This window comes from Calonectris borealis, chromosome 4 (assembly GCF_964195595.1).
Source record: "Calonectris borealis chromosome 4, bCalBor7.hap1.2, whole genome shotgun sequence".
NCBI lineage: Eukaryota > Metazoa > Chordata > Aves > Procellariiformes > Procellariidae > Calonectris > Calonectris borealis.
The window spans coordinates 26,453,558-26,481,401 of record NC_134315.1 but is presented as its reverse complement, the minus strand read 5'-3'; the positions used below and the strand labels follow the sequence as shown (position 1 = coordinate 26,481,401).

General features: G+C 37.0%; 2 protein-coding genes across 20 annotated transcripts in view; both read right to left on the bottom strand.

Annotated features, from left to right (window-relative positions):
* WDR19 (WD repeat domain 19) overlaps positions 1–474 on the bottom strand; it is a 49,233-nt gene extending 48,759 nt beyond the window's left edge. For 6 of the 8 annotated variants that reach the window (XR_012673480.1, XR_012673479.1, XM_075148931.1 and 3 more), the window contains exon 1: positions 427–474. Coding sequence is in view for 4 of the 8 variants with exons in the window: in XM_075148931.1 (XP_075005032.1) it covers positions 427–432 (6 nt within the window). In the remaining 4 variants the exon portion in view is untranslated. The remainder of the gene's footprint in view (positions 1–426) is intronic. The other 2 variants (XM_075148936.1, XM_075148935.1) reach the window with 2 other exon arrangements.
* A 436-nt stretch (positions 475–910) lies between these two features.
* Positions 911–27,844, bottom strand: part of KLHL5 (kelch like family member 5) — a 61,726-nt gene continuing 34,792 nt past the window's right edge. For all 12 annotated transcript variants that reach the window (XM_075148924.1, XM_075148925.1, XM_075148920.1 and 9 more), the window contains 9 exons: positions 23,485–23,621; positions 22,841–23,037; positions 14,964–15,176; positions 10,740–10,926; positions 9,612–9,836; positions 9,168–9,330; positions 5,066–5,278; positions 4,573–4,744; positions 911–2,491 (listed from right to left, as the gene is read on the bottom strand). In XM_075148924.1, coding sequence (XP_075005025.1) covers positions 2,435–2,491; positions 4,573–4,744; positions 5,066–5,278; positions 9,168–9,330; positions 9,612–9,836; positions 10,740–10,926; positions 14,964–15,176; positions 22,841–23,037; positions 23,485–23,621 — 1,564 coding nt within the window. In that variant the 3' untranslated portion in view covers positions 911–2,434. The remainder of the gene's footprint in view (positions 2,492–4,572; positions 4,745–5,065; positions 5,279–9,167; positions 9,331–9,611; positions 9,837–10,739; positions 10,927–14,963; positions 15,177–22,840; positions 23,038–23,484; positions 23,622–27,844) is intronic.

Sequence of the window (27,844 nt, the reverse complement as noted above, 5' to 3'; positions counted from 1 at the left end):
AGGCACAGCGGGAGACGTTACAGAGGAGGCCGGAGACCCGACCTCCGGCGCTAACGGCTTCAGGCGACGCGGCGGCTCAGGCAACTGTCGCGGCGAGAACCAGCCTGGCCGGAGTCCGAACCTCCCGCGGGAGGCCGGGGCAGGGCGGGCGGGGGGAGCTGCCTTGGCTCCCCTGAGGAAGCCCCGTCGGCGGCGTCAGGCTCCCGCTTGCTGGAGGCCGGCACGAGCGGGCGGTTCCCGCCGCGCCCCCCTCCTTCCCCTCCCCAGGCCGCAAGCACCGCCTGCCCGCGGCGGGCCCCGCTCCTGCAGCGCGGAGCGCGAACCACGGCCCCGACCGCCCGCCCTCCACCCTTCCGCCGCCCCGGGGCCGCGGCTCCCCGGCGGCCCCCCCTGCCGCCCGCGCGTACGGCGGCCGAAGACACTCACCTTCATCGCGCCCACCACTCGCTGCGCGGCGCCCCCCTGCGCATGCGCCGCCCCGCCTCCCCCGGCCGGCCGGCGAGCCAGACCCCGCCCGCCCACGGCGTCGCTGTCACCCCGGAGACAGCGGGCTGCCATCGCCGCTGGAGGGCGGTGCCCCGCCCCGCCCCGCCCCCAATGGGGAGGCGCGGCCGAGGCGCCAGGCCGCAACAGGCCCCTCCCTCCGCCGGCGGCGGCGGGGTGAGGTTGGGCCTCCCCGCGGCGGGGCACGGGCGGGGCAGTCCTCTAACGCCGTCGTGCCGGGAAAAGATGGGTGCCGCGGTGCGGGCTTGTACTTGAAGTATTGAAAGGAAAAGGTCGTTTTCCTAAAACCAGAAGTCCAACAAGAGGAGCGGTAAAAACAACATTTCTTAACGAGGCCTGTTAAGCCGCGGGCACAGGCACACAATGGGCTGTAAGCTAGAGAAAAAAGGCGCTAACCCGAGAACGCTGCGTTTGAGTTCAGCTGTATTCAATTGCAAACAGTGCAGGTTTCATCACAAATTTTCACTGCTTAGTAATTTTTTTTTAAAACAATAAATAGTTCACGGAGCGCATTAACACATTTAAAATTACAAATGTACAAAGACTTTGGGCATCAGATGCTTCAAACTTTTGAAAAACATTCAATGAGCTCACATCTTCCCATTTTCCATTACAAACACACACATACTACCTACTGTTTTGAAAACCTAAGGAACAAGGCACAGAAAAGCAAATACAAAAACACTTTCCGAGAACATTCAGACCGTTCAAAGCAATTCTGTGTAACAGCATAGGGCTTAAGAAAGGCAAATTATAAAGTATCTGAAACATTAGATAACTGTTAAATAAGGTAACTAATTTGATACAATCCAGCGAGGCACACATAACTCTCCTGTAAGATGCTGAACATGCTTAAATGGTGGCAGTTAAGCATCTTGCAGGATTGGGTCCTTTACATTTTGAAGTAACCTTACTGGAAAGATAGACAATTGTTTCATTTCATCTTATAAAATTATACTTTTCAAATTAGTGCAAAGCCTCATGTAAAAATGTAATTAGTCTAGATGTAATGGAATGGTTCAAAAATCCCAAAGTGCAAATATTAAACTTAAATTGGTTCACTTTTAATCACACCTTAGAATTCTTCCAATAACTCATGCTTATAGATTTTTCCTTAAAAATAGCAAAGTAAATACAAGACCCAAAGTAGAGAAAAAGGTATGATGTTCTACATCTCACGTAAAAGCTTTGAAAATCCAAAAACTACACTGGATGTCAAAAATCTCCAGCAGAAATTATTAAATAGCAGATTTTTGTTAGCATAATAAGACAACATTTAAAATAAGGCTTCGGTTAAATAAAAAGTTTGCTAAACTAGGAATGATGATAAAAGTGCAATAGATTCACCAAATACACAACTTCATTTCCAAGGCAGGCATTACCCCTGCCATTTACAACAGTTTGCATTGGTTTGTCAGCCAGCATTGTAATAGTTCAGATACCTATAGCCAAACATGTTTATTATAGGCAAATTAAATATATGGGGTCCAATCCTATAACTTGTTTTACCCAGAGATTGACTCAATTATATCAGTGGAAGTATATCTGTTTATAGCATCATTCTTCTGCCTGTTTGGGGGATCAAGGCCTTGGATCTGTAACATTTGATTATTATAGTGAGTTCACTAATGAGTTTTACTCGTTTCTTAGCACTTCCTAAACAGAAGTCCTCTGCTGGCAACTGGCTGGTTGCAGCTGATTTTTTTTACAAACAGAATTCTTCTAACATATGGGTAACAAAGCTGATTTTTTAAAAAGTGCTTAATATTGGTCCGTAAGAACAACATGTACATGTTAGCTTGAGACCAAACACTTTGCCGTGGTAGATATCCTGCAGCTTGTGTTTATTGGTGCACTGGTAGTTTGCTTGAGGAAAAAAGAAATCGTCTGAGTCTACGGAGCAGAATGTCACCTTCATAGAGAAAATGATTTACAGTTTTACAGTCACAACACATGCTCCAGCTCTTCCTAAGCACAATGGTGCAACCTGTAAGCAAAAGAAAAAAACAAAAAAAAAAAATCCGTGAGATAAATGCAGTCAGCTTTAAGTTTGATTTTTTTTCCCCCTAAAACTGACAGTGCTTAGTTAATGCTTGTAATAATAGTTGTACAGCTGCAGCAGAGTGGCAATATTACCCACATTCTGTTAACGTGACTTAAAAAAAATAGCAAATTTGTCCAAAACTTGGATAAAAACCCACAGAAAAGGTGAAGATATTTTATATCATAGAGTGAAGCACTTTGAAAGCAATAGCAAACCCCAAGAATATGAAACAATTCTTATTGATAATTTCAATTACTTGGTATTACAGGAAAAAGAATCCATTGTTATGATACAATCTGGACACTTGAGCTAGACAGTCTGACAACTGAGTAATGGTTGGCAAAACAATGCATTTTTCTCTCAAACAGAAAATGCCAAATGTGACAGGGGCAACCTCTCCTTTTTACTTGAATATTTTATAAAATCCTGTTAAGAGTTCTTGAAATCAGAATAATTTCCCAGGCTCTATTCTTTCTTTGTAAACAGAAGTTATTTCTGGCAAGACCCTTTTCTGCTGAGATTCTGTTGGACTTGAAAAGAGGAAGGTAGTTTCTAACACTCATCTTAGCTTCCCCTTTTAAACTTCATAGTATTGGAGTGTGTGTGAATAACACACTAACTGCTACAAAGATTATCCTGAAGACAAAAAAGGGTGTTTATGCCAACTCCCCTATTTCTTTTTCTCCCAGGAACAACAGACTTATCCTGAACTGTCTGTGGGTCTAGCAAACTTCACTTGAGAAAATTCCACTACCCTCTTTTGAGTTGTGCGTGGATGAAGTGGTGGCAGACTGCTGACATAACAAGAGAAGGAAGGTACACAGACACTTCCACATCCCTCTAAGAAGGGTTCAAAACTGTCCTATATACTGGGATCATGAGATTCAGTGAGATATAGAGGGTCAAGGCTGAGGATACAAAGGTACATACAGATGGTCACTACCTGGACAGCATGCAACATTCATTTAGATGAAACGGTGAGAAGCACTGTTTCTCTCCTCTGGTACACTTTTTTTTTTTCTTCAGCAGGACAAATAATGCCATGGGTTATCATTACCAGTACTGCCACTGAAGGCCCCAAGCTCTGATGAGCCTCCTAGATGACTTACGTTTTAAGATTGTGCAGCAGTATGAAGTGGGGAAAATGGACAGCTCAGTTTTCTGTGTTACAAAGATTTTGATAGAGAGCAGTTCAGTTCTCTTTTTGAATTAGCAATTTGGGGCTATTAATGTGATAACACATTCAGGAGGTCAGAATTCAGCTGCCTAAATACTGGTGTCTAAAGCTGTTGTAGGTGACCTTGGACATTCATCCTGGCCTGCAGCTGGACTCCAGAAGGGCCTTGGTCTCCCATAGATTCTGTGCTGTATCTGCCAGCCTTCTGTGGATGCAGATGCTTTAGGGTATCTCAAATGGCAGTAGATACCAAAGGACAGCCTGCCCAGGATGTCCTTGTGTGTGCTCTTCCCACAGAGACACACATTCCTGGAGCTATAAAAAAGTAAAAGTAACCAAGCTTTGAATTTACAGTAATGGTTTTTGATCATGAATTGAAGGATTTTTTTTTTTTTTTTTTTTTGAGCCGGGTGAAGAGAAATGGGAAAAGGCTTCCTGAAAGTTGCACACATTGCACATAGCATTCACATCAGGAAGGGATTATTTATGAAAAGATGACCACAACCTCGAAGAAATTGATAAACTTGCTGAGAAACACAGTAGAGCTAAAACTAATCTATATTTATCGTTTATCTTCAGAATAGGAAGTCATGTAAACAGAACGCTTTATGACAGTTTTGGGAACACGTCAATACATTTTATTAACAGTAGTTTATTAGAAGTTAACTGTCTGTTCAAGGTAAATCATCTCGAGATGGTAGACAAAGAAAAAAGAAAAAGAGAGATTTACAACAGACTAGTAAGAAAGTGCTTCTTAGAGAAGGAATATTTGACTTCTCCTTGTAAAAAGAGGCACACTTGAAATAACAAGATAAATAGTAGCATATGGTCTGATCAGAAACTATACCTGTGTCCATTCATTTGTCTGGGGATCATAAGACTCCACTGTATTAAGGTATGTTTGACCATCATATCCTCCAACAGCATACAACTTGTCACCAAGAAGACATACACCCACTGCATCTCTGCTAATGCTCATAGAGGCCACAGCAGTCCACATATCTGTTTTTGGATCATACCTAAAAGATAATTTGTGTTATGCTCTAAAAGTGTTGCCAAAATTCAGTAGAAAAAACATACTGGAATTGACACTCTCAAGGTAGTAGAAAACAGGTATTATTAGGACAGCATAGATTTGGGTGTTAATTTCAAAGGTCTTGGCAACATTTTGAATCATATTATGACTACACAGTATGTTTTTATATGTAAGTTTCCTCTGCTCATGCTAAAAATAACACGGCTATTTTATTGGGTTTCTACTTACAGCTCTTTCCATAAATCACTCTATAGACTAGCACTATTAGAATTACTAGCAGGATATGCCTTCATGAGGATATTACCTTTCTACGCAGTCTGACAGCCTGGATGTTAAGTTTGATGCTGGGGCATCGTGACCACCTATTGCATACAAGAACCCATTCCAGGTGGTTACACCTACACCACCTCTTCTTTTTGACATCTGAGCACAGAGGGTCCATTTGTTTGTATGAGGATCAAAACATTCTACTGACTTAAGACAAGAACTTCCATCTCGACCACCAACTGCATAAAGCCTACAAAGTAAAAAAAAAAAGTAAATAAATATTGTCTGAACAAGACAAAGTTTCCAGTGATGTATGAAGGACTTTCAAGTTTGTTGAAAAGGGAAGTTTCGAAGGAGACTTTCAACTTTCAATAGAATGTTCTGTTGTGAAAACTCAGATAAGATTTTGCTCCAATCTTTTCTTTCAATGCATAATAATTTACAGAAAATTGATATCTATAACACAGCATTTATGTTCCAACCTATGCATATAGCTAACTTTTTCAAAATTATTTATGTGACTTGAAGACGAAGGCCCATTTCTAGCAGGGTCAAAGGGAAAAATTCCGTAGTGGATCTGTGCATGCAACAACTCTGCCCTGCCTCATCTTGACATTCGAGTATTTTTCTGGACCTGGGTTTTAGTTTATGAACGACAGCGCTACGTTAAGTCCCTCACACCCACTAGGTGGCTTAGTTTGCTCAGTTCTAACAAAAAGGTTTCTAGCATTTGTTATTAACAAAGGATTTCAACTTTTTGGGAAGGCTAGAAGGAAAAGATTGGTTTTAGGAGCACTCCATTACTGATGAATCTTTAAAACTAATCAAATAATCAAACTTGATAAAGAGTTTATGCACACAGTTTATGAGCAATCTATGCTTAGAAGCAGAAATGCCCAGTACTGTTATTTGGAAAGGTAGGAACTCAGAAGCCATTCTAAAAAGGAAGCAATGCATCAGAAGTAAAGTCCAGTTTGAGAGATCACCTGAAATATCATTAATTAAATGCTTTCATAGCCTAAGGATAATAACATTATCAAATAAACATTAGATACTGTATATGATGATAGTGTGAACAATTTACAACAGTTACTATGAAGCACTATTCAAGATGTCCTCAGTTTGGGAAACACCATTGTTTGGTTTTTTTAAATATACTGACAGCAAACTTAAATACAAACATCTTGTAAATATAGTTGACCTAGTAGTTCCCAGTAATAATTTTAATACCCTTTAAAAAAATATATTTGCATGGAAGTTCCCATGTTTAATAACTCAACTTGTTCAAGGTAAGGAATGTACTGAAGGTTATTGAAAAATCCTGTTGCAGTTCCAAAAAGTTCATGACTAAAAAATCAATCCTTTATGCAACACAGCATTTAAATGAAGCCTCCCCCCAAAACATGACAGAGTTTTGATAACTTATGGAGTGATCTCACATTTTGGACATGGAGAAAGATATGTTAATTTCTCTATATGAAGGTTTTGAGCAAATCTGAAATATATCAAGTTACAGATAGATATTACTAGAAAGTGCAGAAGTTACTGCTCCCTCAGATGAAATGCCGCGTGCACTTTTAAGCTTTTTAGCTATAGGTATCTAATGTTGCTGCCTACGTTAAGAGACTAGGGAATGTTCTATAATAAGAGAGAAATGTGAGGCTCTAATTCTGGTGCTTTTCACCACACCTGAAACCCTCTGCTGAATATATAGGAAGCTTTAGACCTAACTTAGGCATCTGAGACTGCAGTTCCAAGGCAGCCCAAGGTACTCTACTCGCTGGTTGTTAAAGTTCTTCCCTCCTCCCTGCACCCAGTGAGCATTTCCACTCATTCCTGGACTTTTTCCAGATCTCACAGGACCCTTTGTAGGTGCATTTCAGCTGTACTAATTTAGCAGCAGACTAAAATTCCAAAAAAAAAAAAGTGAGAAGCTTTTTGCTACCTTACGATATTCAAACAGCTCTAGGGAGATGCATCAGATAGTACATAAGCAGGAAGTGAAAAGTTGTGGTCAAGAGAGTGTAAATACTCTGCCATGACCACAATACTACTCAGCAAATCAGGTTAGCTTTGTCTGCGATGGTATTCCTGTAGCCACCCTGGCAAAATATGGTTTAGATAAGCTCACTACAAGGCTGGTGGAAAACTGGAAGGACTACTGGGCTCAAAGGGCTGTGATCAGTAGTATGAAGTCCAGCTGGCAACTGGTTACTAGTGGTGTTCCTCCCAGGCTGATACTGTGGCTGATACTGCTCAATGTCTTCATTAATTATCTGAAAGATGTAATGGAAATCAGCCTTAGCAAGTTTACTGATAATATCAAATTAAGGGGAGTTGCCGATGTGCTGGAGGGCTTGGTTACTATTCAGAGAGACATAGACACGCTGGAAAAATGGGCTGACTGTAGTCTCATGAAGTTCAGCAAAGGTAAATGCAAAGTCCTGTACCTGGGATGGCATATTCCCATGCAATAGTACAGGCTGGGAGCTGACAGGAGAGGAGGCAGCTTAGCAAAAATAGACATGGAAGTCCTGGCAGACAACAAGTCAGCAGTATGCCCTTGGAGTAATACAGCTGATCCCCTTTATTCAGTACATATAAGACTGCTTCTGGATACTATGTCCAGCTTTGGGCTCTCAGTACAAGAAAGATCTTGCCATTCTGGAACAAGCCCAGCTGATGGTCACTAAGATGATGAGGGAGCTAGAACATATGACATATGAGGAGAGGCTGAGAGAGCTGCCTTTGTGCAGTCTTAAGAATTCTTGAGACAGCTAAGGAGGCATCTTACTGTTGTCTTCAACTACCTAATGAGAGGTTATATAGAAGACAGATCATTCTCAGAGGTATGCAGTGAAAGGAGGAAGAACAGACAAGTTCCAATATGGGAAATTTCAACACGATATTAGAAGAAAAATGTTCAGTGCAACAGTGGTCAAACATTGGAACAGGTTGCCCAGAGAGGCTGTTGAATCTCCATCCTTGGAGATATTCAAAACTCACATATAACCTGAGCTACCTCAGTTAACTTTGAAACTAGATCCAACTTTAAGATTGGCCCTGCTTTGAGTTGGTGTTGGATCAGATGACTCCAGAGGTCCCTTCCAATCCAAATTATTCTACGATTCTGTGATTCCAACTGATCTTTATTTTCGTAATAGCTTGACTCAAGTACCACTTGTATTTTGGGATGCTATAGAACAATTACACTTCGTCCAAAGGAAAACAATGAAATTCACTCAAAGTCTAGGAATCATGGTCTACAAATAAAGACTGAAGGAGCTGGAGTTATTCAGTCCTGATGACAGAATACTGAGGGGACATGTGTCTTTAAATACAAAAGGCTGTTGCAAATAGGAAAGAAAAGATGCATTTTTCCATGTTCACTTTGGATAGTACAAACAATAATAATATAAATCAGCAAAAAGTATTTAAGACTTGACATGAGGAGAACTTCACAAATGTATTAATAGTTAAGCAGATTGCTTAGGGAAGTTACGGAAACTTTACCACTAGAGGTTAAGAACAAGATCACTCTGGCTGTGTTTTAGATATAATTGATTCAACTTTGGGTAGGCAATGGATTAGGGAACTCCTTGAGGTCACTTCCAGCCATTTCCTGTGACTGCAACATTAAATGGCCTAGTTGTCTGAATATGCTTTGTATCCAGAATTAGGCATATTTTCACTGAAAAACAGCTGTAGAAATTTCAGATAGCACTCCAGATTAGATTCATTCTGCCAGAGCTTACTGTTCTGACTTAATGCAATATAACATGAGTACTCCTCCACGACTTTACAGTAATTTTGGAAGTTGATTGTTCATACTATCACAGTAAGAGGACATCACTGGAGTCTCAGTGAAAGAGAACAACCATTTACTCCTTTCTTTATTAAGGAGATGGTAACTACTTATTGGCCTATAGAGACGGTGTCTCATAAGCGATACTGAGGGGCACTGTGATGCTGTGGGGAAGCTTGCTTGACCCAATACAGTATCTTTTCTGTGAATGAAGAAACTTGGTTCTTAATGCTATCAGCAAGTATCTATGAAGAGAAATTATTAATAGTAATTTAGAATGGTCCTGTAATTACATAAAATAATGAGATAGAAAACAGAAGTTGCCTTCACATACTTTCCATTTAATATTGCTACACCAACAGTGCTCCTTGGAGTTGACATACTAGCTACAAAGTTCCACTGACGAGCCTGTGGATCCCATCTTTCTACCGTATTCAGGTAGCTCCAGCCATCATGTCCTCCTACAGCATACATGGGACCTTCCAATACAGCTACTCCTAAAAAAACAGATATGAAAAACAATCGCTTCTGGATAAGGGGAAAAAAGATCACATTTTCTTAGTGTGCACCAGAAAATATTTAAAAACAAATAAAAAGAAATTTCCTTTTGGTAGCCAACGCTGGATATAATCTGAAGGAGAAAAGATGTTCAATAAGCAATTGACATTAAAACAAAGTTTCCGCCCCCCTAAACTTAATTTCTGAATGTTTTTTGACCAATCCTAAAACAGATAACCTTTTAAAAATATGCATTCAGCCTTTACAGAACTCTACATACCAAGACCATGACGATGAGTGGACATAGGTGGCATTACACTCCAAGTTTTTGTTCTAGGGTTGTAGCACTCCACAGTATTCAATGTTTTCAGTCCATCTCTGCCACCAACAACATACAATTTATCATCTAAGACTGCAACTCCAAACTGTAACCTTCGTCCATTCATGTTTGCCACAGGAGTCCACATGTTGGTACGAAGTTCATACTTTTCAATGCTTGTAGCTCCTGAATGACAACATATGCAAGTTATTAAAAAAAAAGTCTGAATTATTAGGATAGTTTTTATTTCAGCAATATGCTGTTCCCACAAGACAGCATGACATCCTGCAGCATGTTCTTAATTCTATGAATACAAGTCTTTTTTGACTTCCTCAGGAATTAACTGCACCATTATAGAGGAGGACTTTCTCAGTGCTTTTCAGACAAAAAGCAGGATTTCTAACTGCTTTGCAGAATCAAGCCTTTAGAAATACAAATGTTAGGAATATAAAACAACCCTTGTGACATGCAATTATATATTGAAATCAACTGGTTTGTAATATTATAAAAAAAATCTGAAGCTATGTGACATGAAGTACTAAAAGTGCTAGCTTTAAAACAACAAGTGAAAGAAAACACTTTCTCTGCCGTAACTTTTCTAACTTGCCAGATTCCTTCTAACTACCATTAAACAGTATGGAAGTGTCTATAAAAAAGAAAATCCACGTAGCTGTGACAGAACCATTTAACAATTACTCAAAAAGCACATTTTTTTGTTTGTTTGTTTGTTTGTTTTTAATGCATGTGCAGGTCACCTCTGTGCCCTTTCTGTCATTTTCTTCCTTTTCCAAATTACTTCCCACTCAAGTAAATAAAGATTAGTTTTCACTCAGTTCGACATTTCAGAAATCAGATATTCCCTTGATAATTTCAAATCAATCATAACTCTAGCTTCCAGAATGTTTACAGTATTATCAAAGCTACATCGGGTTTTTTGATGTAATAAACAGTGTACTTTTAAAACGTTTCATGTTCTGTGCTCCAGAATCTTTGAATTTTAGAATTAACATGTTGTAAATACATGTATCAAACATTTCTTTTAAAAAGAACCAAAACAGCTCATCAACTAATCATTATATAAGCCAATACCTTTTGTTGCATCCATTCCTCCAACTGCAAACAACACGCCCACTGTAGATTTTCTAGGTTTGGTGCGAGGACTTTGCAACATAGGTCGTCTTTCTGGCAACAGATGGTACTTCATTGCTTCCATAATGAGTTTTTGACATTCAATGTCATCCCTAAAGAGTGCATTATTTTCCATATCTGCCAGAAACTGTGAAAAAGAAAGAAAATTAAACAAGCTGTATTGCTATAAGCCACATGAAGAATAAAAACAAGATTACAAGAAAACATTTTATCCAAAGACTTCCACTGCCTGATTTAAAATCTATGTATTTTCAAAATGGTCATATAAAAAAGGCTAGGGTAAAGATAAACTTGTAATAAACAAAACATTCACATTTTAAGCTAAGCCATTAAGTAAAAAAAAAGGAAGGCCATCTGATCTTAATGGATGATTTAAGCTTAATGGTCCAAAGGAAGAAAACAAAAATCTCCTCATGTTCCAGTGCCACTACAGGTATGTTCAAGGAAATGGAATCAGGCTCCGGGTAAGTAAGTCAGTTTAACTTCACCCTCTTACTCCTGAATCCACCCAATCCAGAAGTCTGTAAAAGCCGCTTCATGCACGGATTGAATATTTTAATATATATTCTGTTCCTCTGACAGTGACCCAGATCACAGTATATCAATTAATACAAGCCTTTGTTAAATATTTTAAGATCAAAGATGCATGCAAATTTGACAAGTGTTAAATTTTAAATTTGACTTAAATAAAATTAAAGTTAAATAAAGGCTACTAATAGAAGTTATTAAGTTTAAAGATTCTGGAGTCTTTTGTACTCCATGTTTGTCAGACTGCAGGAAAAATATATTAGTAGGTTGAGTGTCCCAACTGTAATTATTAGAAGTCTAGACAACTGGCATTTTTCTGAGCTGCAAGACGTGGCCTGAGTAACAAAGAAAAAAGCAAGTGAAGTGCCCCACTGGGACTTGGACAGTTGTCAGAACAGTAAGAAAAAGGCAAATGCCTCTGAACTACCATCGCAAAAATCCAAACACTTTGTGAATATCAGAGACATAAGTCCACAAACCAGAATGAGATGCCATTGTTGAGCTGTTGACAGCCAACCGATAACAGGTACAAAACTGCTGTGAAATTAGTAATCAGGAGTACTAAAGAGTCTCGTTATGAAATAGTTGTGCATAATATGGTGTGCATATCCCTGGCTTAAAGCTGCCTTAGGACTGCAAAGTGGCAAATATGACATCCGTGGTTCCAGAAGAGATACAGATAAGTACAGACTGCTAAGCCTGAACATCTCTGTATCAGGCAAATCAACAGAAACTATGACAAAACATAATTAACATAACCAGAGAATAGAAAAAAAACTTTCAAAGCCCTACCAGCAGCTTTTGAGAAAACTGAGCCAAACTTTTGCAGTATTTCTCTAATTGGCTAATGTTCTGATTCTATTTAAAATAGCAAATTAAAGTGTTCTCATGTAAATCAGCAGAGGGAACTTAATTTTCACTCTTTACTTTCAGTACTTCCCATTATTTCTTCTTTCGACCCAAAGCACCACTTACCACTTGTATCACTTCACAGGGACACCTTGTGATTATAAATTAGTAAACTTAAAGCCGTTTTTTAACTGCCAGCATGCAATGCTATAAAATTGCACATGGTTTAAAACAAAAAAAAACACCAAAGGAAAAAAAAATCAATTAATTACTACTGTCCTGAATTGGACATTGTCATAGTTACAGGAATGAAAATTAAGGCTTGTACACAATATGACCAATTCAGACGTCCAGTGTATTTTTCTGATAGACAAGCAGCATTTAATATTTAAAGCAACACTATGTGTGTATATATGAATTTTGCGACAAGATGCAACCTACATTTTCTCCATTTTTTAATCCTCCCCAACCTATGAAGAAGTCTTCTCATAGCACAGAGTCTCAATTTCTGAAAGCAACTTCATCTCAGTTAAAAAGAAATGCAATCTAAGATTGTTTTGGTACCCAAAAAACATGCAGGCTCTTGAAACTAAACCTACCGTATTACAATTTGTTGTAAATATTCTTCACCCAGAGAACCTGGAATGGACTTACTTAAATGAAAATCATTTTTTTCCAAGTTTTATTATTTACATAGCTCCTTGTACTGAAAACATTTATAACTGAGCAGTTACAAATTATGTGTTAGCATGCAATTACAGTCATTGGAAACCTGATGAAGAGAAAGGTAGTGCAGATACTTAAGTACTACGAATTTCTGCCTAAAAGGAAGCTGAACCATCTTGTAACTCAGAAATTGCTTAATCATCATCTTCATTAATTTATCAGAGATGGAATACTTGCCACCTTACAGCTTAAGAAGCTGACAAAATATTAATCTTTAGCCTTCGTAAGAGCAAAAAGAGACTTACAAATATTTAGAAGACTGCTCACATTAACCAGAGATGACAGAATGCTATGTACAAAGAGATGCATAAAACCACAACCAATAAAACTGACAATTCATTACGATTTTTTGCTTCCAGTGCTACAGTTTCACAGTATTTCCCAAAGTTTTTCTTTTCAAAGTGTATGATTCTAATATTCTTTGCATCTCTGCTTGCAACATTATTGATTTCAGCAAGATATTCAATTTTCTAATTTAATTTCTTTCAAATAGCTTTAACCCTTCAACCGTAAAATTGGAAACCTTTTAATTATGTTATGTTTGCTGTTAGATTGCCTAACGTCATGTGATCGTGAAGCAAAACATGATTCTGAAAACATTAAGACTGTTTTGGGCATTTCAAACCAATTTACTCAATGGACTAATTGTTGCCATATTAAAATCACAGCTTAACACTTTAATTTGTAAAAGAAAGTAATAAATAAAAAAGCAACACAAAAATATCGTATTAGAAATATATTTGGAGAAGACATGAAAAATTTAAGATAAAATAATAAGTGAAATAGGATTTTGCTTTGTGTTTCATTCTGCTATTTTCCTAATCAGTTATTGAGTGGACATAATTTGATTTCAGTACATATTTCTGGGATAAATTCTGTACTTTCAGTTTCTAAAGATGTTTCAGTTACAATCAATTAAGTAAAAGGAATACAGCAGTGGTTACTTAGTTATCAATTAATTAAATGCTTAACAAAAGAATGATTTCCTCCAGGTCAACTGGCTTGAACTGTATTATGTTTCTAGAAAAAGTGAATTACAAAGTCAAGGCCACAACTGAGAAAATCCTGCCATTGCATATACAATAATCAGTATGGAAATATTAATACTAAAATGCTTGCTAGTGAATCTTACTATCCAGCAGGAGGATACCAGATTAGAGGTAATACACAGAATGTTGTGTATGTGATTTATCACTGTGTGTGAATCTATCTCAGTTTTTGTTGAGTTAATGAATTCTACTTATTATTCAGGTTCCATAAAAAACCTATTTTCTTCATTTAACAGAAATAATTCTCACTAAACAAACTGAAAACTGTAAAGCAAAATCCTTTGACTGTATAGTAAGTGTTAAATATTACTAATGAAGGTCCAGCAAGGAAGGCTAGCACAAAAGAAGAAAAGGAAAAAAAAACCCAACCCACAAACACCAAACCTAGTTTACATGCATGCTATCAGATAACGAATACAATGCTACACATGATACTAACAAAAGTAGTCATTCCTACAGGACTAGGAAAACTTTAATTCACAACTATTTAAACAAATGAGTCCGAGAAGGAGAAAAAGTATTGATTGGGAAGAACAAAAAGTATCCAAAGATGGTTTATCAAGAGTTAATAGAAGAAAAATCACTCCAAATAATTTATTCAAATTCTATTTCCTAAATATCAAGGATAGCTATATTTATATGAAGGAAAGGTAATGATCCCAATAAACTGTGCAAGTTCCATAAAAAAAATTTAAAAAGGACACACCTTCTAGTGACAAACATATCCTTGATAAGCATTTTTCTAGGCAACAGAAGCGATTTTTTCCTAGCAGCTCCACCCCTTCTTGTGTCCCAACTGATCTCAGATTAGGATCAGAATACGCTGCAGTTCACAAACAGACACAAACTGTCATGCCTATACAACATGCTAAGTCCTTATATGCAGCTCTAAGAATCCAAATCATTAAGAATCCTGAAGCTTTTATGATTTGTCACTATCAATATATTGATGCTGTAGACATTATGCCCATTGTAACCATGGTAGAAACTAGAGAGGAATTGAGCAATTTACTTGTGGAGCAAGCAGAGGCAGTCTAATGTAAGCCAGGAGTTTACTGAGATCTTTCCTTCTCTGTTCCAAATCATGTCGAACCCATGTAAGTAGTGCATTCAGTATAGTTTCTTCATTAGGAATATTCATGTCATCACTTGCTAAAAGCTTTGCAATTTCAGTGGCTGGCAATAATAGAAATTCCTGGTTTCTAATTACTTCCATGAAGTTTTCCTGAAAAAGAAAAGTATTTTTAATACAGGTGACATCATACTTTGAAGACATTTTATGGAACTCCTACTGTATCTTCCCCTCTTTTCCTTCCTTCATGCCATCTCTCAGTTGTGCCAGTAAATACCACTGGAGAACTGACCTGGGAGAAAAAAAAAAATCAAAATAAAAACGTACTGAGTGATTTTTACCCCTGATCATTTCCCCAACTCTGTCATTCAGTCCCACAGACAGTTGTGGGGGAACTGAGGGGGCAAGCGTATGGACAGAAACAAGCAATGGGTTGTGGCAGTTACTATCCTGGCACTGCAAATTGAAGAAATACTTTCTGAAGTATAGTTTAAAAAACAATAAAAGGTGCAGTTTGTTCCTGTTGACAATGTAGAATACAATGCAAGATGCTTTGTCAAGCAAAGAGCACAACATGCTACAACTACTGGGCACATCTAACTGTTTTCAATACTGCTAAATTACACTATGGCATTAAGTTTTCAGAGGAAATAAACACCACTAACAATTTTATTGTTGATTTTAGATAGATTATTTTAAGTTTATTTTACTACTTTGTAGGTTTTATACAGCTGATCTGATTGACTGGGGAGCAAAACATACAAAGAATCCACAATATTGTACATGCCTTATTTTATTAACAATATTTACTTTGATAGGATTCAATTTTCTAACTTTCATCCTGTCATTTCCAGCAATAAATCCTTACTTCAAAATAGGAAAGTTACAATATGTAACATTTCTGACACTGATATCCTATTACTTCGTAATACTAGGACTTGCAGAATATTCTGTAAGCATTCTCATGAACTTAGGCAGAAATAGCGGAAAAGTATGCAGAAACACAATCAGCACTATGAACTTACAGTAAGAAACCTGAATGTAACAGAAAAGGGTGAGATCATGTCTATCCTCTTTCCCCACACACCTTTACAAGGCAGCAAAGGAAAGAAAATTAAAAGCAGTCTGTGAATCACAACATGTTCTTATATTTTGGTAGCTCAAAACTCAGTTAACCTCATACTCCAAACTGAGAGCAACTTCATGGCAAAAAAACAGTATTACAGTCAATTTAGTAAACGCACTGTTGATTGCTAGATAGCTAGCCAACAGGATGCTGGTTTTGCTCAGCCATCACATGTACCTCCAAAACACCTGGAGGATAAAGTGCATTAGATCCACAGACAGGGAAGTCTAACTGGGCCTAATATAAAAATTAGCCTTACTTAGTATCTTGTTTAATGACTTAAAAAGAAAGAATTGCACACTAATGAAAAAACTCTGGATTAGAAGCACATACATGTCAGGAAAAAAAAAGAGGGATTTTTAGGTCAAAAAACCAAGGAGAAACTTGGGAGCAGAAGCAGGACCTGCACTGCAAAACAGGTATGAATTTAGCATATAAAATGGCAACAAAAACATATAGTACAGTTTGGCATTGCATATGCAAAAAACATCATGACAACAAAGCAAAAACAGTAACACTTCTTCCTTTTTATTGCTTAGTCTAATAATTTCAAAGCTATACCTCAGTACTTCAAAAATATTAACTAATTAAAGAATGCTGAGCAAAGAGGAAAAAACTAATAAGCAGTAAACCAGTCCACCTTACATGAAAGCCACACATACATAAGATGGCTATAAGATGTCTAAGGGGAAAGATCAAAGTGACTCCACTCCACAGTTAACTCTGCAGTTGAAATTAGGAAAAGAATTGAAAGTGTTATCTGTGCACATAACTGTATTCCTGGATAGAATTTGGAAAGGAAATTTTTAAATTTAATATCTGAGAAACTTTCCTGCTAGAGAGATCCAATTGGCTCCACAAAAGTAGTGCTTCCAAGTGAAAACTGTAGTAGATTAGAAGGGAGATAGAACTGTCTTTTCCTCTTTAATTTGTTTAACTCTCTATTACAAAATTAAAGTTAAGAAAATGAGCAAATTCAGGAATTAAAAACAGCGAAAAGATTGTACCAATATTCAGTAGCACTACACATGCACTGTTATTTATTTTACTCTGATATCAAATTCTTGGGAGTAAAATTGAAGCTGAAAAACAATCAAAATTATTTCCAGAGTTTAAACATGCAGTTCACAGAAATTCAGATTCCACTGAGTTCATTTTTTCCACTGCTGCTTTTTTGTTGATTCTCTGTCCTAGACAATATGCAAGCTGGAGCTGTGCTTTTAATTTTGCTGAGTAAACGGGCAGTGAGCACTGACAAAGAGAAAAGCCAACACTTACTACCTTAAACTTTCCATATTGTCTATCCGGATCACAGGAAGAGGAAGGGGAAAGCACCTGCATGGAAAGTTTCCTTTGTCTCTGAAGGCAACGACAAGCTGATCTTGCATAAGTCAGTCAGGGATCCTCTTTGGAAAGCTTTTTTCCAACTGGATTTCATCACTTCAACAGCTGTTGTGTGTAAAAAGCCTGATTTTCCTTCTTGTTGCTTGCAGACAATTGCTTTCTGATGGGAACAAGTTCAACTTCCTCTTGCTCCCATTCTATTTTTAAAGCAGAGACTCCTTTTGAGCATAGTATCAAAGCATTCCACTGGGAATACAGCCACTCTTTGGCCTATGTCTGGGGTTTTTTATAATCAAAATCTGACAATTCCTCTTCCTCTACAGACAGAGATTCTGAAGACAAAAAGGAGGAGCCAGTGTATCTCCTAGCATTCTTAACCTCCTCATTAGCCTTTTCTTTCCTTCTTCTTATGGGAACTCTCTGTGGAAGAACAGGATATTTCAGAGAACAAGCGGTCTACAGTTTCAGTCCCTTGCTTTCTGGTCCTGAAAGTAAAAAAAAAAAAAGAGTTTCCCACCCCCAAAATTAGCTCCTCAAAGAGCTTGGAAACTTTATCAAACGAGTAGCCTGAGGTTTATGTATTAACTAAAACAGGGACACGTAGTCCCCGTGCTTAATGCTGTGCATTGCTCATTCACATCATAACCTTAAATTCACCCTTCAGCAACTGCAGAGTGAATAACACTGATATTCTTAACCACAGGTCTGCCTCGGACTTGATACAGAGCAATAAAATATTACGAGCACATAAAAGATAAGATGTCATGATGCTTATTTCTGAGTGGTACTTAACCCCACAGTGGAATCCAGTCCCAGAGATGGTTAGTCTCCCTCTACGCTGTGTCAAAGATTAGAACCTTGGAGAGCATGAGAACACCAGCAGGCTGAGAAGGACGGTACACTGAGGTGGCCCAACAGGCAGCTCTAACCACAGGGCTCTGTTTAAACTCTGAACCTGGGCAGCCAAAAAGCAAGAGGTGCTTGACTCACAAGATCTGAATGAGAACAAATAGGGAATGTAATTTTGTCTACTGGCTGCTTCTGTCAGCTGGTCAACTGAGGTATAAATTCACTAAGAACTGAGCTATCTGACCTCCTAGTAAACTATTAATAGTCAGATAAATGTCAGATAGCAGCTACTTTACTTTTAGTCAGCTTTGACTGCTGCGTTAAGCGATAAACCAACCTAATGCTTTCGGTGTGCCCAGGGTTTGTTTAGAGTACAACTATTGTAGCTTGACTCTTTTGGATTTCAAAACAGGCTGGGCAGCATGCAGAAACTTATTTAGGCTTGCCAAGGCAAAGCACTGATCTATTGTGCTAGGCAGAACTTAGGGAACTTGAAAGACAGAAATATCTTGGATTTTCACAGGTGAAGAGAAGTGAATGAGTATTTTCCAAGTCAAATAATTACTGAGCAGGACATTTTGGACTGCAATTTTAAGTGCAAGAATATAAAATCCTTGTTTTAGGCACTAACACAATCTTTGGATCTGGCCCTTTGTGGACAAAAAAATACTGAAATTTCTCCCCTTTTCATGCTCCCTCCTATCAAAAGAACAAACTGTCCTGGCTGTTGCAAGAAAAAAAGATAAATTATGCCTCTTTGATTCCTCCTCCCAAATCATAAACACCATATTGCAGTGATTTTTTGTTACTCAACTCCTGCCTTACAAGAGAAAGCAAGACTAAGTGTCCCACATCTATTCTTCTGCAAAATTCCTGGCTTCTACGCTTGGCCTCAATCTGTTACTCTATCCTCTCTAAGTTTTTCTTCTTATAAACAGCCATTGGCTGTGCTCAGAAATCATGCAAACTCCAAAATTAACTTTATCTGAATCTTGTAACTTTATCACTGCTCACATACTTCTAAAGACCTCTGATGAAAATCAAAATGGGTTTTCACTCTGCTTTAAGCATGGAAAGCTGAGCAACAAAGATTACAAAGCTATCTGCACAGGGATTGACTCAGGCACTATCACGTATAATGCTTAGAGTGTCTGCTTTTTCTTTTTTGGTTGTAATTAAAGAAAGTTAAAATCTGGCTACTGAAGAAGCTACTGACACTTACCTAAGAACACCTCACTACTCACCATAGATATTTCATGTTCTGGAAATAACATACACTAGCTTTTTCTCATTGGAAAGTATTAACTTCCCTATAGTTTACTTTTTTGTGGAAGAGGAGCTATTGGTTTTCATTCAAGGTACACTATGAACTGTTTCAAACAAACAAGATGACAAAAGGCATGTTTCTTTTCACTTTGTAAAGACAGCAAGAAAAATGCACAAAAGGCATTTTGTGCAAAAAGGCTTTACGAATTAAAGTGAACAGATACACTACAGGCCAGCCTAATAAAATTCCTAAATCTATAATTGTATGACCCCAATACTATATATAAACAGGATAACCTTCGTTTAAGATACCTTTACGCAGATACATCTCATGATTCTGTCAACTATATTTTAAAACCCTGATGCATTAAAATCAGAGTTGCTCTTTATACAGCGTTAAATCCACTACTGATCACTTTAGTTTATTTCATGATTCACTTAATGCATCCTGAAGATTTTTCAAGCTTTAGTTTGCAATGTCAAAAATTTACTTGTTTTGATGAGAACATTAAAAATTATTCTCCTCTGAAAAAACAACTTATCAACTGTCAACACAGTAAGCAATAAAGTAATGCAACACTTAAGTCCTTTTAGCATAACATACATCTACATCTTTAATATGAAGAAGTGCAGCATTCAAATCCTTCTTATTAATTTTTTTTTTTAATCGCACTGTATTATGCGATTAAAATCATGCCATAAAATCATGCTAATGCTTTCCGATGACACTAATGAACGTGATTCAGACAGAGCAGGTCTATTAACAGAGGTAAGCTTATGGGAATAACTCACTGATTGGTCCTTCAGTTCAACCAAATGCTCATTTCATCTGAATTTCTAGTCTTCATGTAAAGAACTATTTTAATGAAGCAGGTAAGATGATTATCAAATTATAGCATGTGTCATAAAAACCTTTAAAACCAAGAAGTTGTTTTAATTGCAGAAAAACAGTTATATGGCAATCTGATCTTTTTCTGCCAAAGGAAAAGAAAAACTCACAGAAAGTAATGTATACAAATTAAAATTTAAGTATTTTATATTGTTCATGACCTTCTACTTAAAGTGCTTTAAAAGAACCAAAATTACATGGAAAAGCCAGAAGTATGTACTATAGTCAGTATAATTCCCCATCGTTCTATGCTGCCCACTGCAGCATAAAAATAATTCATTGTTTTAACAAACAGGAATTTCCAGGTGCTACAGGTGCACTTAACCCTTATGCTTTAATACTTCTTAATGGAAAGAGCATCAAGTGGCTAGCACTTACTACTGTTGAACATGTTCTTTTTTCAAACAGCTTTTAAACAAATGAAATTACTCAGGGATTTATTTTAATTGAAGATTCAATTGGACTACACATTTCTATGCAGTTTCCATAGCAACATTCATTTCAAACTAAAGAAGCTGCTTCTCTATTACTCATTCTTACTAAAATTCAATTTCATGTCTCTGTTGGAACTAAACAACATTAAAAGAGGCCTTGGGAAGAATCCATCTAGCACAACTAATTAGTTTTGAAAATGGCTTTTTAAAATCCACCTAATTTAAATTTCAGCCACATCGAGGCCTTAAAAGCAACAACTTTGCCACTGAAGTAAACAAAGGCCAAAAGGCATACAACTATTTTCCTGTGGTCTGAACAAAAGAAAGATAGGTGCTGTAAAAGAATGGCTTTTAGAAAGTTCACAGCCCCTCTCCGCCACAAGTCATGAATTGCCAGTCAAAATAGTAAGACTGTAATCCCTAACGTCCATCTTTAAAGATGCATTAGTCTAACATTTATTACCGTTCTGATCTTGGCAGTCCACTTATAAGGGACAGGACAATAGCACAGACCAAAATATATGCTTATTCTGAGAAAGAACAAATAGATCAGAGGAGGGAGGTTCTCTTTTTGTCTTTTTGCATACTTTTTGTATTGCTGTCTCGCGCAACATTAATTCTAATATTCCTCAAAGGCATAAGCCACATTTATCCTTACTGTTTCACCCAACTGTCTACCTAATTGCAGTCTCCTTATTTTTGATTGAGCAATAATGAAGCTCAAGAATAGAAACATGTAAGTTACAATCTGCACACTATTTATTGACCTGTTTTGGTAAATTTCAGTGTGTACATGATTTTAAATACACCAGAGATCCACTCACTGAGGAAGAACATTGTATCATATTAAAAAAAAAGAGCTATTTTAAATTGTTAAACATACTAAGCTATTTTAAGCCAAGAAGAAATAATTAAAAAAAAAAAAAAGAAGTTTTTAAACCAGCAAAAACTAAGGCAGCAAGGGGAAAAGCCATGGATATCTAATACTAATTACAAGACAGAAATTACACCTCTTGGATCTAAGCCAATAGCTTAACGGGAATGCAATGCCATGCCACATAAGCAAATTAAGTACTATCTTCATTCCCACACCTCTTATGCAGTATCTACATGCCCTCATTCAGGTCCCAAGAGCTTACACAGGCGAAATTTCATCAAGAAGAGAGAAAAATGCCTCACAAAACTGCAAAGAACAGATGAACTGATTTGCCTCAGAGATAATTCCCCTGCCGCCTTCTGCTGATAACATTACTAAAATATGCTTGTGAGAAGAAAAAGAAGAATGTTTTACATTAAAATAAAAGGATGACTATTAAGAAGATGAAGTTTAATTAAGTTCGCAGGTCAGTCTTTCCATAAATTAACTCTGAAAATATCATTGGCAAATTTGTATTTAGTCACATATTGCCTAGCCTAAGATTAAGTTGTTGGATGCCATCCTGACATCCCATTACTAAAAAATTAAGAATAATGCAGAATCTATATTGATGAATGCCCACATTCATAACCCAAGTATAACTTAGAACCCGATTACTCCAGCTCATTACAAAACAAGAATTCTACAGTTTCATTTAGTAATGTGTTATTTTGGACTAGATGATGGCAGCTTGCCCACTGTTAAGTTTGTAGTTTTTGAAATAAGAACAAGCTTTTGAATGATTTTATTAAATGCATATCACACAATCCCATTACTGTTACAGGGAACCATTAATGCTTGCCTATTTCCTTCCAACTCTAAACCAGCAACTTTATAGTTATTTTGTCATTTCTCGTCATGGGAACATATGTGCATTCTTGCTTGGAAAATGATCAAGGCTTTCTGGCGGAAAAACATGAGTATTTTATTCAGGAAAACATTCTGTATTTTCCTTACTAAATAAAGCAAATGATATTTAAAATAACAACATACCATAGTATAATTGTGAGCCACCTTGTGCAAGTCAGTGCAACCCTGCGCGTCAGCGAAAGATCGGATTCCAAGGCAATTGGATGGGTGAAGCTGCTTCATTAGGAATTTACAGCATGCTTCTACAACCTGAGAGAGCTGAAGAAGGCAAGCTGTAGACAACAGGCACTCAATGTTATCTTCTTTTAATTCAAGGCGACCTAGTAACATTAAAAAGGAGATCACATTAGTTTGCTCTTATCATTTGTTAAATTCCCTAAAACTCAGAGGCAACAGAATCACTTACAGATTATATGACAGAATATAAGGCTTAGCAAACATCACCGTCAGCAACAGATAACCAGCTTTTCAAAATTAGTACCTATAATGATGTAAGGAAAGGGAATCCTAATAAGATTCCTTTTTTTGTCAGTTGTGATACATTTAAAATATTCACAGAATTTGTTAACTAAGTGAATATAGTATTATCAGAGAAACTATATCCTACCAGGTTGCCTCAGGTAACGGCAATGATGATTCCTTTTTATTTATTTATAATTTATAACGTGAATAATAATTTCTAAAGAGCATTTGAAATCTAGTAATGGAATATAATGTTCACAGGAGGACAATTCATTAGATGAAATTCCCATTTCCATTCTAATTACCTGTATATGCATATTGAACCAGAGCCCACAATGCATTTGGCTCTACACCTTCCATCTTGATTTCTTCCTGTCTTGCTTCCCTTACGTCATTAGTGAACATTGCCGCAAAGTAGTCCGAAACAGAGGAGAGAACCAATCTGAGCACATCATGCAGGAAAAAAGGAGAGGGACAAAGCAGAAAAGAAAAAAAACCTGAGTCAACCTGATGTTTGTTAATTTATGATTCATTACTTTGCCCTTTGAAGAAACACTGTACTGAGAAAAACATTTTAAAATTGACAAACTGCTCCATGCTCTAGTTCCCCTCTATGAATAATGAAGTACTGTTACTGAATCTACATTTGCTGCTGAAGTAAATGAATTACCCTTTCAAAGCTCAATGACTTTTAATAGCCAACATAGAAACAACCCACAAAAAACACATAAATTGGAAATGGAATATAAATATACATTATGGATATAAAAAAAAATGAATTGACTCCCATTTATATTATGTCAGTTACTTTTTTAAACATGAAAGAATGACTTACTAGTCCTTTTCAAAGTGCTTTAAAATGTTTTTACTCTTGGTGCACACATATGCATTCATTTACTAAAACTGATAACAGAACTAAGCACAGTAAACATGGAGATGGTACAGACAGAGTAATCTCTTTTGTGGGTATGTATTTAGCCTTTTATTAACAATTGTGAGTATTTTAAGATACTGAGTAAGTGAACATGTTAGTACACAACAGACATTTCTTTGGATTACCGAGAGTAAAACGCTGAGAACGTGTAACAATGCCACTCCACAAAATGTGCAATGATTTTGATGTCTCAGTATGTGTTCACAGGACTACAGTGAAAAAGAAAGGAAATAACGTGGAGCAGGAATATTCAACCCATAGTTTTGTTGAATGAAACCTACCATAACTATTCATAAGGTCTCCTGGTCTCTTCTCTAAGAGACCTGCAGGAACAGCCCTGTGGTTTGGATTAATTTTTGTGCTGCAGCAGTTCACTGTTGCCTTGCTCACAGGGAATTCAAATATAAATACACTTCATATGTACTGACCTATACAAACAGCAAGCCCAAGAATCAAGCCTACCACAAATACACTACACAGTCCATCTGCATACATTCAATGAATCTAATACTTCACAAAATGTCAGTTTATTCTGTGCTGAATCATTATATTGGCTTGTTAAGATGACAGAGGTCAGGAACCACAAAACAGAGTAAAATTAATTGAAAAGGTGAGAACCAGTGCTTAGGACTAAGTCTAAACATGTATTAATGGGGAGGATTTGCAGGTACATACGCAAAATCATGAACTACAAAGAACTGTCTCTTAGTTAATTAACTGCAAAGTAATAAATTGTTGACTAATTTCAATACTTTTTTCTTGCTGATTTTCTGACCATTGACCATTTGGTCAGGCTTACAGTAGGGTAATCCTTTTTTTCTAGTTGCTGAGGCAACAGAGTTGGGTTACAAGCATATGGGGGAAAAGATTAATTTTATTTTAACATCTTGTATGATTACGGAACGAAGTTTTATTACAAGTGAGGTTTTGTAATGAGAAATAAAGTTCTGTTCTTTTAAAGAACATGTTGTTCTTGAAATATGAGATTTAGTCTGTGGCTGACTTGCTGAGAAAAATTAGACCATTCTGCCAAGGTAGCACCCAGGCATCACTTCTAGGCATTTTAACCTTAGGTTTAATTCAACCTGCAGTTGAATGAAAGTACTGCCTCCTAGACATCTGTAGAAGTTTAGTGAAATTAGAGTACATTCATGTAAGCATCAAGGGAGAGTTTCTGCAACTGCTTTTGATGCTAGAATGAGATGACAAGATCAGATTTGTATGTACAAAATAGGGGTTCTCATTGGAAGGGAAAGTGTGTAGATGCACGGATTTGAAAAACCCAAGTATTTCTGCAGGTCCAATTCAGAATTTAAAAAAAAAAAGCAAAACAAACAACTTAAAATATTCACCTCTGGCAATACTGACTTGAACTTCTACACAGAAGAACAGAGCTTGAAAAAGAAAGGTCTCTGCAATGGGAAACAGAACCTAAAACCTAATCTTAACACAGCTTTGGGTTTAGTTAGCTGCACTATTACTTAGAAAATGGCTGGACTGTACATATCTTAGCAAGAAGTGTTGAAGAAATGCCAAATAATAACCTGAGGCTCCACACAAACACCTTCTACCAGCTGTTTGATATCAGCAAATTTCTCCCTGTAATTTCCAGTCTCAAAGTCCTCCAAAAGAAGTTATTAGAAATTTAAAATGCAATCCATTTACTATTTTTGCAAACTTGTGTTTGGATTCATGAGAAGGTATACATGCTTTACAGTGTTAAGTGCTTTCCAGAGAGTGACTTGCATATGCCGAAACAGAATGTGCAGCCCAGGAGCAGATTAATACAAGTAATATGCCAAAGCATAAGTTATACTGATAACAATTTTGTAATAATTTTAGCCAAGCAGCATGTTCACAATGAAAAGCCTTAGAACAGGCATCCACACTTTTCTCTTAATTCAACTAATTTAGAAAAAAAAGTTCTTTCAAAGAAAGAAAGGGGATGAAAAGATAGTGACAATGCATCAAGGTGACTCTGAGCTAGCATAAAAGAAAACAAAGGCAGACTTTCAGCCAGTTGGCCTTTTCTTGTCCTAAGTTTTTCCCACTAGTCAATAAAAATCAATTGCTACTTTACTCATGCCATTTGACACCCACTTGTTCATTGATCTTTTCATCTCATAGCTAGTAACTGATTTTTCTTTCAAACTTTTTTTGGATTGTCTGAAATTAAACTGCATTCCTACATACAGATTATGCAACGTGAAGCAGCTAATATCTTCATATAACTGAAGAATCCACAGAAGACTTTCCCCATCCATATTTGACCTTTTTGCTAAAAAAGTTCTAAAAGAGCTAAGTGACAAGTATGATTTTTCAAAAGAAAATCTGTGCAATGACTATAAAAACTACACTTATATCCACAATCTCCCTGTTAAAAAGAGCCATCATGGCTCTGTTAGTATGTAACATAAGAAGAATCTGTGTTATTTATTAATCATTAAAATTAACATATTCATCCATATCAAGAGTTCACTGGGAACTACTGATGCTACAAAATACTCCCTTTCCTCAGTTTAGAAACTGAAGAAAGCTATGGTTTTTATATTCTGAGTTTGTAGTCTTTTTTCCCCTAAGAGGGAATATTTGTTTCATAATTGGCCAGCTAAAATGCCTATGAAATGAGTATATATTGACATTAGAGAGGCCTCTTAACAGTATTAAAAAAAAAAAATCAAGAAAAAGCCTTAATACAGTTGGCATTGCATTGTTCGACTGTGGGTATCGAACATATTTACTTTTACTCTCCTCCCTACCTAATTACCAGCTGCTGCCAAATACTAAATTCTGCATAGATAAGATTACAAGAATTTGGCTACTGAATTATATGCAGTAGGTTGGCTGCTCTTCTTCAGTGCACAGGAAAATGTACAGAAAAAGGAACACATGAATACCAGATTTTTTCATCTGGGAGATCATAACATGCCTGAACAATTAATCTTTCTGGAAAAACACTCACTAGCTGTGGGCTAAATACTGACAAAATCTGGGTGTTTCAGTATATCTCCCTGTTCTTACAGGAGGTTCCAATGCTACTGATGTCTTTAATTTCTGTGGTTTGTACTGATCTAAAAATAGGAAGATCTACCACAACAGCATAACTTATTTTGAAGAGTTTTTTACTGAGAGCCAGTAAAATATGTGTAAGCACGGGTGGCATGCCTGAATTAAATTGTACTTGTTGGAATTGCCACAAGCTGCATCATCTAGTCAGCAATGCAAAGCAATTATTATGTAAAATGATGATAGCTGTCAAACCTGGCAATATATAGATTTAGTATCTCCCAACCTGATTCACCTGACAGAATAACATGAAGCTTCTTAACATCTTGAAGATAAAAGGGACACTTCCTAGGCAACTCCTTGTTTGTGGCTGTGTAACAGCTGAAAATAGTCCTAGGGAACTCACTAATAGCATTCACTGAAGTTGTAAGGTGATACTGAATAGTTCATGCATCCTAGTATGAACCACCTCATACATTGGTGGCTTCAGCTAATTTCTATTCTTTATAACAAAGCATGTCAGTAACAAAAAGAATATATGAAAGTGGTACTATCCCACACTACTAATATATCTGTATTTATTTAAATTAAAATTTGTTTAAAAGCAAGCAATACCTAAAAATACATGCAGTATGTTTATGTTAAAATGATTTCCAATTATAGCTCTCTTCCAGGGAAATCAAACCTTTCAAAATTTGTTTGCTGCTCCTGACACTGAAATGATG